The sequence below is a fragment of the Notechis scutatus genome, chromosome 4 (genome assembly GCF_049901735.1).
Source record: "Notechis scutatus isolate UNSWTSFEM ecotype Mainland chromosome 4, rNotScu1.2, whole genome shotgun sequence".
NCBI classification, from domain to species: domain Eukaryota; kingdom Metazoa; phylum Chordata; class Lepidosauria; order Squamata; family Elapidae; genus Notechis; species Notechis scutatus.
In genome coordinates, this window is record NC_142012.1 from 158,375,190 (window position 1) to 158,393,901 (window position 18,712).

The window sequence follows — 18,712 nt, forward strand, 5'->3', positions numbered from 1 at the left end:
TCCTGTGATGGTGGAGCACTGCAAATGGCCCTTAATGCAATTGTGAGGTTTGTGTGTTTCGGACATCAGAACTTTGAATCTGGGTCATATAAGTTTCATATTTGGGATCCGTTGCAGCATTTGCCAAGCAACCGAGTTGTAAGTCGAGGATTATATATGGCAGTGTTTCTCAAGCTAGGCAACTTTTAGATGTTTGGACCCAGTGTGGTTGGTCAGGGAATTCTGGGAGTTGACATTCAAGTCATCTGAAAGTGGCCAAGGACGAGAAACACTGGTATATGGACACTACTGTTACAAGGTCACAATTTCCCATAAGTGATTAGGCAAATGTTACAGGTGTTATGTCTACCTTATATGCAGCTCTATCATTCCCCTCTATTGTAGTTGTTTCCTGTATCACATTGCCTCTCTTGGATTCATCTCTATTGTTCCTGTGATGCATTTCCTCACCCTGTTGTATTACTCACTCTCTAGTAAAATGGTTTCTGCACAGTGATGGCTTGTAGTGTGCTTACTTACTTTACATGAAACAGCAACTCCACAGAACACCGTTTTGAGGCATCTGCTGGTAGCAGAGATAAGAAAAGGAGTCATGCCCTGCCACTGTCCTCAGAAGGAAACCCAGAGGCATCAGCCTTTCCATCCTTCATTAAAAACATAAGCAATGCTTGGGTGGATCAGACCCCTGGTCCATTCCGACCAGCACTCTATTCTTCCAACTCAGTGATCCACCAACTTTCACGGATATCTATGGAGATTCTCAAGCTTCCAGATCAGGGTTACCCAAAGGTGCTTTTTTCCCAAACCTTTGGGACAACTCTCACAGACCAACACACCTAGGAAACCCAGTAGTTTCCCAGCAGATGGCTACCAGAGGCAGACCCATTGCTGTTAAATTAAGAACCATGGATCTCCATGACTTCCAAAATGAATCCAACCTTTCTCTGAAGCCAACCAAGATATCTGCCACATTTCGTGCTAACAAATCCCAAAGTTTGATTATGTGTTGCATTAAAAAAATCCTTTTCATATGTCCTATTATTCCAGGGTTCAGTTTCATTAGGTGACCCTGATTTGGGGAAAACAGGTTTACCTTGTCCATTTTATCCATACAATGCACTTTTTTTGTATCTTAATCACCTCCTGCCTATTAGTCACCTCCTTAATCAGTTTTGTTCCATAGAGTATCAACCTTGTAAACTCTCAAATTTCCTCTTTCTGCTATGTACTCAAAATGGAGTGATTAAGCTATACATGTATGGGTGTAGGTATATATATATGGATGTACATAGCACGTGTATATGTGTGTTATTTATGTGTATATACTTTTGAGAGCAGGCAACAGAATTTCATTTTTAATGTGTGTGTGGTGCCCACAATAAAAAATGACAATAAAGGTTATCTTTTTTTAAAAAAAAACCAAGAGCCACAATCTTCATATGGATGGTACTTCAACCTTGGATCATCTTAGCTGTCCTCCTCGGGACCTTTTCTAGCTCTTTATGTCTTCTGCTCCTGTCAATGACCAAAATAGCACACGATAGTCCTCAATTTACAATCACAACTGAGTCCAAGATTTATGTCACAAAGCGAGACATGTTAGGTGAGTTTTGTCCCATTTTGCATCCTTTTCTTGCCACTGTTGTTAAATGAATCACTGCAGCTGAGCTAAATTAGTAGCAAGGTGATTAAGTGACTCTGGCTTTCCCACTACTGCTTGTCAGATTGTGAAAGGTAAATCACATGACTCTGGGATACTGCAACCATCATAAATATGAACCAGTTGCCAAGATCACATAACCATGAGGAAGCTGCAACAGTCGTAAGTGTGATAAACGGTCATAAGTCACTTTTCTCACTGCTGTTCTAACTTTGAACAGTCAGTTTTCAAACTGTTGTAAACTGAGGACTATCTCTAGTCCTCATGCAGTGGCACCATTGGTTTGTATAGGATTAACAGCTGCCAGGCAGCCACCCATTCAATCATTGTACACATGTTGTACTCTGACAATAAAAGTAATAATAATTGTTGGTCCCCCATATGGCTTGTACCAAGAAAGCAGTGTTTGTCAACTTTTGACTGTTTTTAAAAGGTGGACTTTTAAGTCCCAGAATTTCCCAGCAAGGAAGCTGAGTGGGGAACTCTGGGATTTGAAACCCACGCTTCTTAAACCAGCCAAATTTGAGAAACACTGCCAGCTTTTCTCGGATTCGACCTTCCCTCTGAGCCCACCGAAGTGGGCCCGCCGTTACTGGAGGCCTCCCCGTCATCACAGGTGGCTACACTACAACTCCCACGCCTCCTGCTCCGGGTGCATAACGGCTACGAGCCGCGAGGAATGCTGGGAGTTGAAGTCCCCAACGCCGGGGCGGCCAGAGGCAGAGGCGGAGGAAAGTTGGTGGGGAGGGGAGAGAAAACACTAAGCCACGGGAAGAAGGCGCGCAAGCCCCGCCCCCTGAGGGGTGGAGTGGGGGCGAAGAAGCCAGAACTCGCCTTCGGGGCTTGCGCGAGGCGCCCGAGGAGGGGACGCAGAACCGCCGAGGAGATCCTTCCGCCGCTGTGAGTCGCCCGAAGCGACTGAGGGCGGCGCCGCCCCCGCCTGTCGCGTTTCCCTGCCGCTCCGCCTCCCACGGCCTTGGGCCTGCGCCGGGTGTGCGGAGGGTGGGGGGGGGAGAGACCTGGGGGGGGGGGGGGAAACCCGCGTCCCCTCCTTGTTCTTCCTGCCTCCTCTATAACCCACTCAGGTGGCGATAGTTTCTAGAAGCCCGTCCCGGCGTCCTTTGCGGCCCCAACATGGAGGAGCTGACGGTGGAAGTGCGAGGCTCCAACGGGGCCTTCTATAAGGTACGCCGCGCCCCGCTCCTCTTCGCCCTGTCCCTCCCCTCGGGGCGACCGGCTGAAGCGGGAACGGCCGGGAGCTGCGACTTCAAGGGCGGGGTGTGTGTGTGGGGTGGTTCGGCCGCCATCGCCCCTCGGCCGACCACTGTTGTGTGTGTGTGTGTGTGTGTGGGTCTTTCCGCCTCGGGCCGGAGAAGGGAAGGCTGAGGGGGCCTATAGGAGTCGCTGGGGGGGGGGGGCGCTGAGGACAGTCTGGCGGGCAGGGGGGGAGGCGTCGGGGGGCGGTTAGTGGTGGGCGTTTGTGGTAGCTGCGGCGAGTTTTCGTCTTCAGAAGTGGGAGCCGGGGAAAGGGATGCCCATGTGAGGGCTGGGGCGGCTTTTCATCTCTTCTCCCAGCCCCTGGAGGGTGGTTTTCTCGGGATATTTCGAGCCCCTCCATCCATACCGATAATAATAACCCAATCCATAGCCCTAAGCCCAGGAGCTTTGGTCTCCTTTGGGGTATTTTTTTAGTGCAGAGAATTGGGGGTGGGGGCATGATTTCCGGGACCCCAGAATGAGAGTGGGGTTAAGGGATAACGCTCTGCTCTTAATCTTCCCCTCTTTTCTGGCCCCTTTTCCATCCCCCTCTTTTCTGACTCTTTTACTCACCCCCTCTTTTCTGGCCCCCTTAATCCTCTTCTAGTCCTTTACTCATCTGACCCCTTTACTCACCTCCCTCATTTCTGACCCCTTTACTCATCCACTCTTTTCTGGGCTCTTTATTCATCTCCTCTTTTCTGGCCCCTTTACTCATCTTTGATATACACCCCAGGAGATGTGAAGTCATAACAATTAAAATGTAAGAAAGAGCCCTTGCTGGCCTGTGAAGTTCTGATCCTCCCAAATTCAGGAAACTTTCAGGTCACAACTGACCTGGCATAATGGCACGGCTCATTTCGTCTTGGGGGCTCTCAGGAGTTTATTTATGTCATCTGAAAGCCCTTTTTCCCCTGCTACCCTCTCTGGAATGCCAGGATGTTGCAGGATCAATACAGGATACTCTCTCAGCTGTTCCTGTCAGTCTGTCTTCCTGAGCCAAGCCTTGGATTCTTGAGAATCCTAACCCTTTTTATGGTGTGTGAGGCCTGTGCGGTCCTTTGGAGAGAAGTGCTGCTAGCGGTCAGCGGTGTGAATATTAGTTTATCACTGCATTGTGTAAATTAATTGCATGTAATAGCATGCATATACTGCTTGTTCTATCCTGCTGTCAGATTCCATATTCTTTTTGTTTTTGTTTTAATTTCAAGTTGAATGAGTAGTGGTAAGTATAATAGATCTCATGGAAATTTGAAGGATTCTTAAAAAACAGATGTTCCAAGCACTGTCCTTAATAGTTTAGTAAGATTAATGGGAGGAATCCCTATAAAATGTTAGCTGTAACAACTACATGTAACAACTGCATGCCATACTTTTGAATTCCTATATAGCATATGAGCTGTGTTCTTCATTTGTTATGCTAAAGTGTCTTTTCCCCCTCAATATGACATTTTTATGTAGTCTCTAGGTTAAAAAATGTTAGAATTGAACCAAATGCTTTTTGAACTGTTTCTATAAAGCATTTTGGCCTTTCCTTGGTTCATAATGTTGCTTCATATAATAAACATTTCCTTTTAAAGACTAGTGTTTAACATGTATTCTATATTTAATTTTTTTAAAAATAGGATGGATGGGCATCTGGAGCCATTAGTTGAAGCCACAATGAAGGATATACTTATATGTATATGTAAAAGAAGTTGGGATATATTCTGTATTGAAACATTTCTCATTTAGTTCACTCAAATTCATTTTCTCTGAATGATGAGAAAGTACCTCATCCCAAAAGTATCTGCAATCCACTAGTATTGATGTTCTATCAGAAGTTTATGTTTCATTATTGCTTTTGTGTACATAAATGAAGGGAAGTAGAATATTGGTGGGATTCAAATATTGTTACCACCGGTTTGGTGGGCGCGCTTTGCACAAGTGCAGAGGCGTTATAACTCACCTCCTGCAAGCTTGCACTCTCCCGGTTGCTTCAGCAGCTGCCGCGCGGCACTCTGCTGTGCTGCGCAAAGCAGCTCCATTTCAAATTCAGAGGATAAAGGTGAGTATGGGAGCCCAGGTGGACCCAACAGCAGAGTGGCAGAGAAAACCGGTTCTGTCTCCACTGTTCATCACCGCTACTGGCTCCGTAGAACCAAGCCGAACCGGTAGAATATCACTACTGAAGTGGAAGTGATGTTGTTGGGATGGAAGTTGTGATGGTATCCATTCTACATTAGTAGGTGTGTAGCTGGAGTGCTCTCCTTGTTTCCATTTTTTTACTAGAGGCACAAGCCCTCTCAACAACTGAAAGTCTACAGTCAGCTCATTTAGCAGCTCAGCTTTCTTGGATTGGGATAGCTCAATGCTTTGATAACACACAAATGGCTTATACATATGCATTTGACATTGAAGGCTGTTCAGAAGTTACAATTGTTGCAGATCATAACTACCTGCTTATTGAATTATATGCTAAATTGCATCATATAGCATGGACCTGAAAATGCTGCACTGGTCTTCCCTCAATTATAGGAACCCAGTATTAGGTGTTGGCATTGGTCTATGCAACTTTAAGTACTAGGAATTTAATATTATCTTCCCCAATACCATCTAATCTATACATTGACAATAGCTGGGAATACCCAGCAGGTTGGTTTGGTTCAGAGTTCAAGGGCTAACGTTACAGCCATGGTGGTGCAGTGATTAGAATGCAGTATTGCAGGTTAACTCGCTGCCCACTGCCAGGAGTTCGATTCTGACAGGCTCAAGGTTGACTTAGCCTTCCATCCTTCCAAAGTCAAAACAGAGACTCTAAACCGCTTAGAGCTGTAAAGCACTATGAAGCAGTATATAAGTCTAAGTGCTATTGTTATTAGAACATTCTCAATAGCAACATCTCAGTTACAAAATTCTACAGAGGAAAGGTAGCTTAAAAAGGAGCCTCTGTGGTGCAGTGGTTAGAGTGCAGTATTGCAAGCTACTTCTGCAGCCAGCTGCCTACAATTTGGCACTTCAAATCCCACCAGGCTCCAGGTTAACTCAACCTTCCATCCTTCTAAGGTGGGTAAAATGAGGACCCAAATTGTTGGGGGCAATATGCTGACTCTGTAAATCCCTTAGAGAGGGCTGTAAAGCACTGTAAAGCGGTATATAAGTCTAAGTGCTATTGCTAATATCTTTTAGATGTCAGCTGAAGATGTGTTTGTTTACCCAGGGATTCGTAAAATATTGATTTCTGGACCAAGCAGTTTTCATATTTCCTGTTTATATGATTTTCTTACAATTAACATTGTTTCTAATTTGTGAAAGTAGTTTTGAAGAATTGTTATTTGACATTACTATATTCCTTTTTAAAGTTGCTCGGGAACCTGTGGAAGTAAGAGTAGTATGGAAATAGTCATTTGGTAGTGGGATTTAAAATTAAGAAGTTATATTAAAATAATCATTGGCAGATTTATTTTCTCAAAATAATACTGTGTTACATGTTATTTAGATTGAGCTTGAATATTGAGCAGACAGCAACATCAAACTTGTGTTATCCGTTTATACCCTGTTCAGATGGTTAAGTGGATAGCTGTAGTTATTATGCCAAATACAAAATATAAATTCAAACAGAAAAACAGACAGTTAAAACTTTGACTAGAGATATGAGTCCACAGTAAAAGCAAAATAAAGACCAAATATGATGTATTGTACATTATAAGGGCAGACAAAGTCCACTTCTGCCTGGATAAGTGGACCTCTGAGAGGAGATACTTTTTCAATAGGGTCTGGTCTGCTTAGTATCAAATCTTTGATTGATTTTAGGCCACTGAAGTATCCCATTTTTCTGGTGTGCTCTTCATAGAATCTGATTATTTCTTTAATTAGAGTTCCATATCACCTTTGAGTGTTTGTAGGATTATCACATACATACTTCTTAATAGCTGTTATAATCACATGAAAAATAATATAGACTTAAGTCATTTTCATATTTTCTAAGAGATGAGTTAGACTACTGTTATAGAAATCTATATCTAGTTTCCCCTTCTTTACAAGAAGTAATCTGAAAGATGTTGAGAGCCTGTCTTTTGAAGAAAATAATATGCCAGAAACATTTTCAGTAAAGAATGTCTGAGGCACTCTGAAGATGCTGAATCACAACTTGTAGCACCCATCACCATTAGCCATAGTTGTTGGAATTACTGATTATTGCAAAGTAACATGCGAAAGATCTTAGTTTCCTTACCCCCAATATAGGTGACAGCTTTCAGTGGCTAAATTTGGAAACTAGGTTGAAAAAAAAAATCAACCAGGCTGAGTTTAACCAGGGTTTTAGAGACGGTCTCGACAGCTTTACTTCTATATTAATCAAGCCAAATTTCCTGCCTCTCTGGATAAATATTATTGATGCTGTTTTTCTCCCTACTCCACGAAGGGATTCTACTATACATTTCCTATTTATCACATTATGATCAGTCAGTGTGATTATTTATTGAACATAGCAATGTCATTAATTGAGAGTCATGACAATCAGAATACTTAATAATGCTTAGCTCTGCTAAACTATAATATTAGGAATACCATGGCTGAAATTAGTAAAAAAAAAAAGTTTTACGCTCAAATTGCTGTTTCATTGTTTACCACAATGTGTAGAAGGCAGTGAAGATGGTCTGTATCAAAACAGCTGAACTTTGTGGTGGGAAAGGAAGCATCAAAAAAGAGATACTTTTCATATTTTGTGTTCCAAAATCAACACTTATGTTTTGGACTTTCTCTTGAAAGGAGTTCTAGGGCAATGGTGGCTAACCTTTTTGGGCTCCTGTGCCAAAAATTGTGCGCACACTTGCGCTCACATGCCAGCACCCAGAAGGCAATGCGCTCGCCCGCATGCCCCCTACGCATGTGCGCACAATCCCCACCTACCGCCGCCCCCTTACCTGCACTGCGCCTCACAGCTGATTTTCGGCCTCCCAGATGCTTGAAGGCGCCTGCAGGCCTTGCAGGCAGAAAACTAGCCCCGTTTTGTCACTTCCGGTTATTTTTGGAAAAACAGGAAGTGACAAAATGGGGCTAGTTTTTGGCCTGCAAAGCCTGCAGACGCCTTCCTCAAGCCTTTGGGAGGCCGAAAAAGGCCTCAAACTGGCCGAAAATCAGCTGTGAGGCACGCGCATGCGCAGTGAGGTAAGTTTGCCTGCAGCTTGTGTGCCGGCACAAATGGCTCTGCGTGCCACAGGTTTGCCATCGCGATTCTAGGGGAATCTCAAATGATGGATAGTTAAAAATGCCCCTCTAAAATAGTGAACGATTAATAGTGAAACTATCCAGCATATGCCTTTTTATTGATTTTAACAAACTGCAAAAAAATGTTTCCTAGAAGGAGGTGTCACGACTTAGATTAGCCATTTGGAAAGACTTTTCATCTTAAAAGGTTTCTGAGGCATTGAAGGGGGCCTCTGAATATTATTTCAGTAAGTGGTTAGTTTCTTAAACGAAGAGAGGGCGTTTGCTATCTGATCGTAAACCATTTAGGATTTTCCAACTTTCATACAAAGCCATTAGGGCTGTGATAGAAATTCTAGCAATAATAGCTCCCTCAGCCCAATAATGATAAATTAATAATATTGGGGATTATTATTTTTAAATGCATTGGACTTGCATGCAGTTTTCAGTCAAGGGAATTTGTTGTACTTACTTGAAAGTAATATTAGGGTTTCTTCCCCCCTCCCCCCCTAAAATTGGAGGGATTGTCCGAAATTCGTTGAGCAAATAATAATTGAAGCAGATCAGCAGAAGCAGACAGTTTTCAATAGATTAGTTTTAGAATCACATAAATATTTTAGGAGAACTTTTATACTTGCTGAGAACTTTAGCACTTACATGGGAATCTCTGGAAGTATAGACTAGGCAAAAAAATAAGAAAAGCATATTGGATGAAGACAGTGGCAATCTATACCTGTTCTGTAGCCATAAAAAAAATCTCATGAAGTCTGTTTCAGGCATGGAAATAAAGTTACATGTATCCTATAATTACAGAATATACCACCGGACTGGCTTTCCTGTTGAGATTTGATTTGCTGTGAGCATTCTTTGAAGGGGAGGAATGCTGAATAATTCCATTCCACAGGAGGCCAGCAAGATAGGGGTGGTGGGTGGAGAGCCAACAGTTTGCTGCCTCTGGTTGCCCCTGCCTTTAGAAACATCTTGTGTCCTGACATGGGGAATTTCCCTAATTCCTTGGTTTTCAAAAAGATTTTGAAAACTTTATCTGGCAGAGTGGTGGACAGTAATGGTGCTGGAATTGTCTTAACTATGTTAGTTTGATAAATACTGTTTGATCAGGTTGTGTTATTCTGATTATAAACTGCCTCGAGTCTTTTGTAGGAGTGGGTGATCACATAACATGCTTGTTTGGGGATCACTTTTATTTACATACCAAGTAGAATTATGTTGCAGCTGTTCCGCATTATTATATACTAATTAGTATTCTTATAAATTTCAAACCTAGCTGAGAAATGTGTGTAATATTTTGTTCTTTTAAACAAACATACACCGTCATATAGCTTCATATAGTTTTCCTCATATGAAGGCTAAAATTTCATGAATGAATTCATTGAGACAAATCCTTTGTTCTACATTGCTCACTCTACAAGACTGAATTATTCTCTAAGAAGTTTTGGATGTGTTAGTCTTTTCTGTGGGCAGAGTTTCCAAAGTAGTTCACGCTACAACTTCAGATAAATATGCAGAAATCTAAGAAATATCCAGTACTTGCAATTTTTTTAAAACCTCAGCTGGAACCTCTGTGAGGCATTATCTTTGTTTAGGTCAGAGTCAGTGTTGTCCCGAGAACAAAATAGGCCTGGCAGAAAAAAAAGACATGTATCCATTTTGTCTAGTGGGAATATTTTTTTAAATTTTAACAGTTTTTTTGAACAAAAGTGACAGTTTTTTTGAACAAAAGTGACAAAATTTGCTTGAAATCATTAGTTTGACCATAAGCAACCTGCCTCTACTTTTGCTTTCTTCTGCTTCCCATGAGTCATGTCTTTTTTATTTTGAGCTCTCATTGGCTCTCTCACATTCACTTGTCACTGTCACATTGCATAGCTGTGAGGTTATTTTAGGCTATCTGATTTTGATAGTAGAGCTGTGAAGACATTCGCTACTGAGAATTTAAATAGTCTATCTTCTGTTGCTTTTAAAATCTTTTTTGTAGTAATTATAGTAATATTATTAAAGATTATAGTTAAGAAGAAAAAAACTAATAGAAACAAAAAAATAAGTTGCAGAAAAATATAAAGGAAAAAATAAGCATATAGTAAAAAAGCAAAAGAAATACATACATTTCTTCCCCCTTAATCACGTATAAACAATTTTAGTAACTTCTCTTAAAACAAATACATTATCTTCTTTCAATATCTCAACTCATATCCTCAAAATTTTCTTATTCATGTCTAGTTAACAAAAGTCCACTAAAGGTTAACAGAGATAACAATTGATTTATTTTAACCTTGATCAGATAACCAAATTTACTGGTATATTTACTTCCTGTATTTTTAACAATCTTGATTTTTAGTGCTTTCAAATAATTTCCTAAAATTTTATTTCTTATTTTTTATTTATCCCTTCCCACAAAATTCTTCAGAACTTTAACAAATCTCTTTTGTAAATTCAATATAGGAAGATGTCCAAATTGCTCTTTTGATTTATTTTATATTTCTTTTAATTATTAAGATAGCCTGTTTTCATTTGTATATCCAATATAGCATCTTTCTCCATATAATTCTTGTTGCCTGTTCTTTATGAATACACATTCAAATCAGTTTTGAGTCTTGTATGGTAAAACTTGTTCTTTTCATAACATATTTTTAAACACAGTTTGTTTATAAAAGAAAAGACACCCTTAAAATTCTGGATCCATTGTTCACAAATATCTCTCAAAACATCCAGTTCTATTTACTACAACCTGTAAGTCAAATTTAAGTGTCCTCCTTTAGTTCCCTGGTTCCCTCTAGTCTTAACCTTTAGAATCTTATCCTATCATACTTTTTTAAAAAGACAATTCAAAACAAAAGCATTTTTCCATGGAATGACTTCTTAAAATTTATTTCAAAAGTATATGCTAATGACTTTTCTCAACAACTTCATGTAGATGAAGAATAGGGGAGCAAACTAAGCTCTATGGCATCTCTTTTTGGAGTCTCCGTAGGCTTGACATCTCCCCTTCTGCAAATGATGGACTGAAATCATTCTCTCAGGAAGAAGCAGAAAAAGGACATACAGGTAGTCTTCAACTTACGACCACAGTTGAGCACAGAATTTATTTTGCTAAGTGAACAATTTGTTAAGTGAATTTTGTCCCATTTTACGACTTTTCTTGACACATTTGTTAAGTGAATCACTGCAGTTGTTAAATTAGTAGCACAGTTGTCAAGTGAATCTGGTTTCCCCATTGACTTTGCTTGCGAGAAGGTCGGAAAAGGTGATCACATGACCCAGGAACACTGCGACCATTATAAACCTGAATCAGTGGTCAAGCATCCAAATGTAAATCATATTACCATGGGGATGCTGATTCATAAATGTGAAATATAATCATAACTCACTTTTTTCAATGCCATTATAACTTTGAATGGTCACTAAGTGAACTGTTCTAAGTCGAGGACTCCCTGTATTCTTAACACATAATTTAACTTGTTTAGAGAGAAAACAAGATCTCATTAAAAGCTGCAGTAATAGATGATCAGTTTATTTTTTACTAAACCATCACGAAAGGTGTACAAACGAATGGGTTGTTGGCATATTGTATTTAGTATATGATTCCTGGCTGATAGTGAGTTCCAAGGGCTTAAGCCTTCTATCTTAGTTGAAGAATTGTATAATTGGTAGTTCACTTTTTTAGCCAAGCCAGGATTTTGTCATCGCTTCCCTGAGTTGCAGTCCTCGTAAGAAGTCTATTCACAACTGAGCCTAAAACTACCAAGGTAGTCCCTTTGGTCTACAGGTGGTCCTTGACTCATGACTACAATTGAGCCCCAAATTTCTGTTGCTAAGTAAGGCTCTTGTTAAGTGAGTTGTGCCTGATTTTATGACCTTTTTGCCCCAGTTGTTAAATGAATCATTGCAGTTGTTAAATGAAACATTAAGCTACTCTGGGTTTATCAGAAGCCGGCTAAGGAGGTAACAAATGGGGATCACATGACTCTGGGACAGTGCAGAGGTCATAAATATTGTACATGTATCTGAATTTTGATCACGTGATCTTGGGAATGCTATAGTGATCATAAGTGTGGAAAATGGTCATAGGTGCTTTTCATAGGTGTTGTAACTTTGAATAGTCACTAAACAAATGGCTGTAAGTCAAGGACTGCCTATATTGCTCTTTCCAAAAAGATCTGAACTACTAATACTAAGGAGCATTTTGGACTTTAATACTTGAAAATACTTGAGGAATAAATGTTTGACCAGCATATCTAAGGCAGGGCTCCCTCAAGAGGAGGCCAAATTGGTCTGTAATGGCTGGTACAGTTTGTAGCTGTTGATACATTACATTACAGGGACTTTACAGCCCTCTCTAAATGGTTTACAGAATCAGCATATTGCCCCAAACAATTTGGGTCCTCATTTTGAATCTTTGGAAGGATGGAAGGCTGAGTTAACCTTGAGCCTGTTGAGATTTGAACTGCCAAATTGCAGTCAGCTGGCAGTTAGCAGAAGTAGCCTGCAGTACTGCACTCTAACCACTGCATCACGGTGGCTAATACTTACTATAGTGAAATTGTAACAAAGGCAATTGTTGAGACTTGTTTTCTGATGGGAGATTAGTTTGATTGGAGATATAGCAAATTGGATTTGACATAATATACACAAAGTGTACACTTTGTTACGGAGCTGTGGTCCTTCACTTTCCTGTAGTAATGGAGCTTTTACAGTGGTGTTTGGTTCCATATCTCAGTATTGTAATATCTCAGTAATGTCTCAGTATTGATTCCCATTCAATTGATACACTGCCACTGCAATTCTGAAACCCTATTAAAATTGTGTAGAAATTGGGCATTGGCATAATTACCTGAGAAAGCCCTTTCTATCTACACTGCAAGAGAGTCCAGGAATGGGATTTGACTTCTCCCTCTGATGTCATAGATGTCTGCCACTATATAAAAAGCCAGCCCCTAGCTGGTTCCCCAGCTTTTAGGCGAAGATTCTTGACAGATGTAACGTGTCTCTGGAATATAAATAGTGAAATTAATTCACCCCCCAAGACCAGATGCACAAGGGTGGGGCTGGACTCTCTTGCAGCATAGATAGAAAGGGCATTCTCAGGTAATTATACCAACACCCATTCTCATCCACGTTGCGCCGAGAGTCCAGGAATGGGACATACCAAAGCCTGCATGTGCATGGAAGGGCCCTCGTCTGGTCCACTCACTCCAGCTGTGGAACAACTTTTTGAAGTACCTTTCTTCCAGATATGGCATCAGCCCAGGCAAATGAGTCCAGGAGATAGTGTTGTATAAACGGTGAAGGAGACGCCCAGGAAGCTGCCCTGCAGATTTCCTCAAGGGACGCCTGGGTAGTTCAGGCAGCGGAAGTAGCAGCACTTCTAGTGGAGTGGGCTGTTAGTTTCTTGGGCACCGGCAGGGACAAAGTCTACTAGGCCTGGAGAACATGCTCTGATCCATCTACCAACAACTACTTTGTTTCCCAAAATATTAGGATGAAAGGTTACAAACATAGCCTCGGAATTCCCAAAAACTGCAGTACGTTTGATGTAGGTGTGGAGAGCTCACCTTACATTCAATGTATGCCACTTGTGCTCCAACTCATGGCGCAGTTTGGGGCAGAAATCTGGTAACACTGTGTCTTGTGCCCGATGAAACCAAGAATTCACTTTAGGAACAAATGTAGGATCTGGCCTTAGAACCACCCTGTTCTCATGGAAAATGCACAGATCCTGTCTAATTGAGAGAGCTGCAAATTCTGACACTCTCCTGGCTGAAGTAATGGCCACTAGAAAGGCCACTTTGATGGTTATAAATTGAAGCGATACAGAACTAAGAGGTTCAAACGGGGGGGGTGTCCCGTAAGGGTCAGTAAAACTCTAGGGAGATCCCAGGTGGGATACCTGTGAACTACAGGGGGACATAGACAAGAAGCCCCCTTCAAAAACCTGCAAACTAAGGGATGGTGAGATAGGGACGAATAATTGTCCCAGAACAACACTGATGCCAGAGTCGCTACTTGACGGTGGAGGGTGTTAGGTGCCAGTCCTTGCTCTAGTCTAGGGGTAGGGAAACTTGGCTCTTTTATCACTTATGCATTTCAACTCCCAGAATTCCTGAGTGAGCCATAAAAGTTTCCCCATCCCTGGCCTACTGTTTTTTCAGTTGTGGGGGAAATCAGTTTTTGACTTGAATGGGACTGTTTAATATACAAATGTAGGACATCTGCTTACCTATGCGTTTGAGGAGTGGTGGTGAATAGGTCTACCGCTGGCATTCCGAACCTGTGGGACAGATCTAGTAACAAGGATGGATGGAGACTCCACTCCGACGGATCAACTCTGGATTGGCTCAACCAGTCGGCCTGGGTGTTGGCGACCCCCAAAATGTCCGCCCTGGTGGTTAGAAAGTGTCTCTCCGCCCACCGCCCCAGGTGTTCTGCTTCCCTCATCAATGCCTTGGACCTGGTTCCCCCCCCGCCTGTTGACATGTGCCTTTGCAGCCACATTGTCCATCATGACCAACACGTGGTAACCTGCCACTCTGTTCCGGAAATGCTTCAGGACTAGGAAGATGGCCTTGAGCTCTAAACAATTTATGGAGCAAGCCCTGTCCACCGGAGACCAACTCCCCTGGGCTATCTTGCCAGCTAGAAGGGCCTGAACCCTGAAGACTGGCATCTGTGGTGAGGATTCTGTCTGGTTCCTTGAATGGATAACCTCTCCAGACTGCAGGAGATTGCCACCACCTGAAGGAGCGAAGGATCTGTGGTGGAACCCTGAACCCTGATGGAAGTGTGGCTGGTTCATGCCCGTTGAAATGGCAGCAGGAACCATTGAAGAGCCCATGCATGGAGACATGCTCGTGGGATGATGCCAATGCAGAAAATCATTTTCCCAAGGAGTTTGGACAGGTGAGACAAGAGGACTGTGCGCTGCCTTTGAATCTGAAGGATGAATTCATTGAGGCTATCCCCGCGCTCCAGGGAAAGAAAGACTTTGCAGAGAGACATATCGATGATCGCGCCAAGATGAAATAGTCTGGTCATTGGAGAGAGATGGCTTTCCTTGAAGTTGATAGAAAAACGGTGGTCCTGTAGGAACTGCAACATGGTATGTAGTTGCGATGGACAGAGTGGATTGACGCCGATGGGTCAAGATGTTGTCCAGGTAAATTGGACCCTTACTGGAACAGCCCAAAGTGAAGCTACCAAAACTGCCAAGACCTTGGTGAAGACCCTGGGGGCTGATGAGAGCCTGAATGGAAGGGCCCGGTACTGGAAATGCTTGTTCTGGTAAAAAACGAAGAAACTGGCGGTGATGGGGCCAGATGGGAACATGCAGGTATGCCTCTGTGAGGTCTATGGAAGAGAGAATATCACCCTCCCGAGCGTTCTCTAGGATGGAATGCAAATCTATATCTTAAAATGCCTGTATGGGATGAACCTGTTCAAAAAGTTGAGGTTGAGAATGGCTCACCACCCCCCACCCCACCCCCGAGGCCTTTGGGATCATGAAGAGCCGAGAGTAGAAGCCTAGCCCTCGTTGATCCACTGGAACTGGCTGTATGACCCTTATGTCCACCAGATGTTGAATGGCCAATTCCATAAGGGCCCGCTTGGAACTGTTCCGAGAAATAGGACAGCACACGAAAAGACATGGGGGTGGTGAGAGGAACTCCACCCGGCGACCTGACCTCACAGTCCTGAGCACCCAGGCATCCGATGTTGACTCCTCCCATCTGGAGGCGAAGAAGGCCAAATGGCCTCCGATGGGGGAGGGAGAACAGGCATTCACTTGGAGCATCGGAATGAACAACCTCCTTCTCCTTGAAATGGCCATTTACCAGTATGTTGAGGTTGCCTGCCCGCAGCCTCTGGTCGTTGTTCCTGACAAGGAAGAAACGCTCTCTGGCCCTGCGAGAAACGAGTGGAGGACTTGGGCTGGAAGGAGGAGGGTTGGTAGTACGGAGTGGGACGATATTCCGACTTTTTTTCCCACTGAAGAGAGGACCTTTCTCTTGTCCGAGGTTTCCATCAAGTATGGCTCCAGGGCGTTGCCAAACAGCTTCTCTCCTGTGCATGGAGCAGACGCCAACTTCCATTTTCGGCGGGAATCTCTCTCATGCTCGCCCCAAACAGATTGGGTAGGTGGGCTACTGAACTGTTGTTGCCCGTGAAAAACCCTCTGAGATGGGACCCCTTGGGAGTAAGCAGGGAATAGGGACTTTTGGAATCCCTCAGCTAGGCAAATGTTGTCTGATGGCAACAGAAACCATGTCCCTGATATCATCAGGCCTGCTACCTGTGGGAGGGTCCAGTGGCCGCAGGCCTGCAGCAGCTGGAGTAAAGGTTGCTTCAGGCCTAGACCTAAGTCCACCTTGGCTCATCTGACCTAGGGGGTGAGAGGAACCTGGACCCTAGGCACCCTGTCTGAAGTTGGGCCCAGACATGCTTAAGTCCTGGGGCAGAAACTCTTCTTCCACCCTTTCTGGGGACCAAGCCTGAAGGTGGCTGGCAGAGCTATTCTCCCTCGAGCCGCTCGGAGCATCCAGAGACTGGGATGTGCTTCTGAGTCCTCTTCTTGCAGGCTGAGCTTTAGATGAGGAAACGCTCCGCCCCTCACGTGGTATCGCGCAGCTCTCCCCAGTCTTTTGCTCAGCCTCGAAGAGTCAGGCTGTGTTTCAGAGAGCTCCTTGGCTGATCGCACATTTCTTTACTATTACAACCCTCTCGTCTTGATAAGGTTTGCTTTTCCTTCCTCCTCCTGCGCAAAGGGTCTGGACTTAAGGGAAAATTTTTCCCCGTCCTTGGGGCAAGGCTGCGGGCTCGCAGCGCCGATAGCGCGACCCCCCCACCCTTATCTGATCGCTTCGCTGCCTCCGCGTTGCCTCGTGGCACGCGTTTTCCTTTACTGCTGGATTCCCCCCACCTTAAACACCGATCGGGAGGGTCATCGCCCTAGGGCCCTAGGCGCTGTGCTGACCAGCGAAGCCCTCCCTTCCGTCCCGAAGGCGTCCCGACGGTTCAGCTTGCGGCCGCCATTTTGGCTCCGCATCGTGGTCGGGCGCCATTTTGAATTTCTTTAGCTGCGGCTTGGAGCCCCAGGCCTTGGGTCAAAGCTTAGCTGCCCATTTCTTCCACCTGGCTGGCCCTTGTATTACTTGTTGGCCTCCCGCAGCCCGTTTTGGGCGAAGTTGCAGCCCCCTCCGGTTTTATTTTTCTTGTCTGAGGCCTGCTGCCAGAGGCTCTTCTTCCACCATAGGCCTCAGGTGTTTATTTGACTAATTGGCCTGTACTGAGATACAAGTTCTCACTGTTACGGTTACTGTTTAAAAAAAAAAAAAAAAAAAAAATCTATCTATATATATATATACTTAATACATATTCAAAAGGAATATATTAAAAAAAAAAAAAAAAAAAAAATAACTTTTGTCTTGTACAATAATATTTTTTCGTACATATATAAATATATACGGATAACCTGTATATACATTTGGTACAAAGCATAATAAAGATAAAAATCAATCAAAAGGATAAGGAAGATTTATATTAGAGTATCTATTTTTCTGTACATACTATATTTCTTAGATACCTTACTGTTATCTCTGTACACAACAAATTCCAAAAGGGGAGAGGGCCAGCTTCACCTTCACCCGGCCTCATCCAGGCCTGATCTGGGCGTGCCAACCGCCTTTGCTAGTAATTGTATCTAACATGGCAGACGACAATTCCTCTAAACGTCCTTCTTTGAAGGCTAAGGCAAAGTCCCACTACTTGCGCAGGCAGGACAAGGAACCTAAGGGCTCTAGACAGGACAAGGAACCTTCCAAGGCCGCTTCAACGTGACGCCTTAAGGCGCCACAAAGCGTTGGAAAAAGAGTTTGACCGGCGTTCAAGGGAGTCCCGCCGGAGCCGTCAATACCTCCTCCTCCAAACCCTTCTACCTCTGCTCAATCTCTCCCCTCAGACCCCTCTTCCCTACCTAGGCGCAGTTCGCTTCAGGGTCTTCCGACCCCCGGACCTCCGACCAGACGGACCCCGAGGCCACCTTTACACCCACAGCCGCTGGTCTGCGCCACGATGAACCCTCTACCTCCGAGGTTCCACCTCACATCAGGGCTTGGATGGAATCAGCCATCCGCCAGGGCATAGCAGAGGGACTACAACACATGACAAGATCAGGCTTCTCTCCGCGAGCCTCCGAGCACGACTCGATATCTATCAGATCCCTTCCACAACCGGTCCCCCAGTTGATCAGGTACTCTCTCAGAGGGACAGCCCTCCTCCGATTGGGGCCCAGGTGGAGGAGGAAGGGGACTTTGGGGATTTCAGGGAAGAGGAAGAGGATTCCCGGATGGGATCCTCCCGCTACAGTGAACCCCTCTTAGAGGCTGACATCATGGAAGGGGAGATGTCGGAGGACGAGGACCCTTCTCCCGACCAACCCTCCTTTGGGGGCTGTTTAAACCGCATATGTTCAAGTCCCTCCTCCTTAAGGCCAAGAATGTCTCTGGCCTTCTTTCACAGTCCGCTGCAGAAACCCCCTGTCCCAGAGGGCCCGGAAGACTCCATTTTCACCCAACCAGTGGTGGAAGCTGAGGTCAT

At 43.8% G+C, this 18,712-nt stretch overlaps 1 protein-coding gene across 4 annotated transcripts in view; it reads left to right on the forward strand.

Moving 5' to 3' along the window:
- The first annotated feature begins 2,362 nt into the window (after nucleotides 1–2,362).
- Nucleotides 2,363–18,712, forward strand: part of FXR1 (FMR1 autosomal homolog 1) — a 50,079-nt gene continuing 33,729 nt past the window's right edge. For 2 of the 4 annotated variants that reach the window (XM_026666833.2, XM_026666842.2), the window contains exon 1: nucleotides 2,574–2,845. In XM_026666833.2, coding sequence (XP_026522618.1) covers nucleotides 2,795–2,845 — 51 coding nt within the window. In that variant the 5' untranslated portion in view covers nucleotides 2,574–2,794. The other 2 variants (XM_087965392.1, XM_087965390.1) reach the window with 2 other exon arrangements.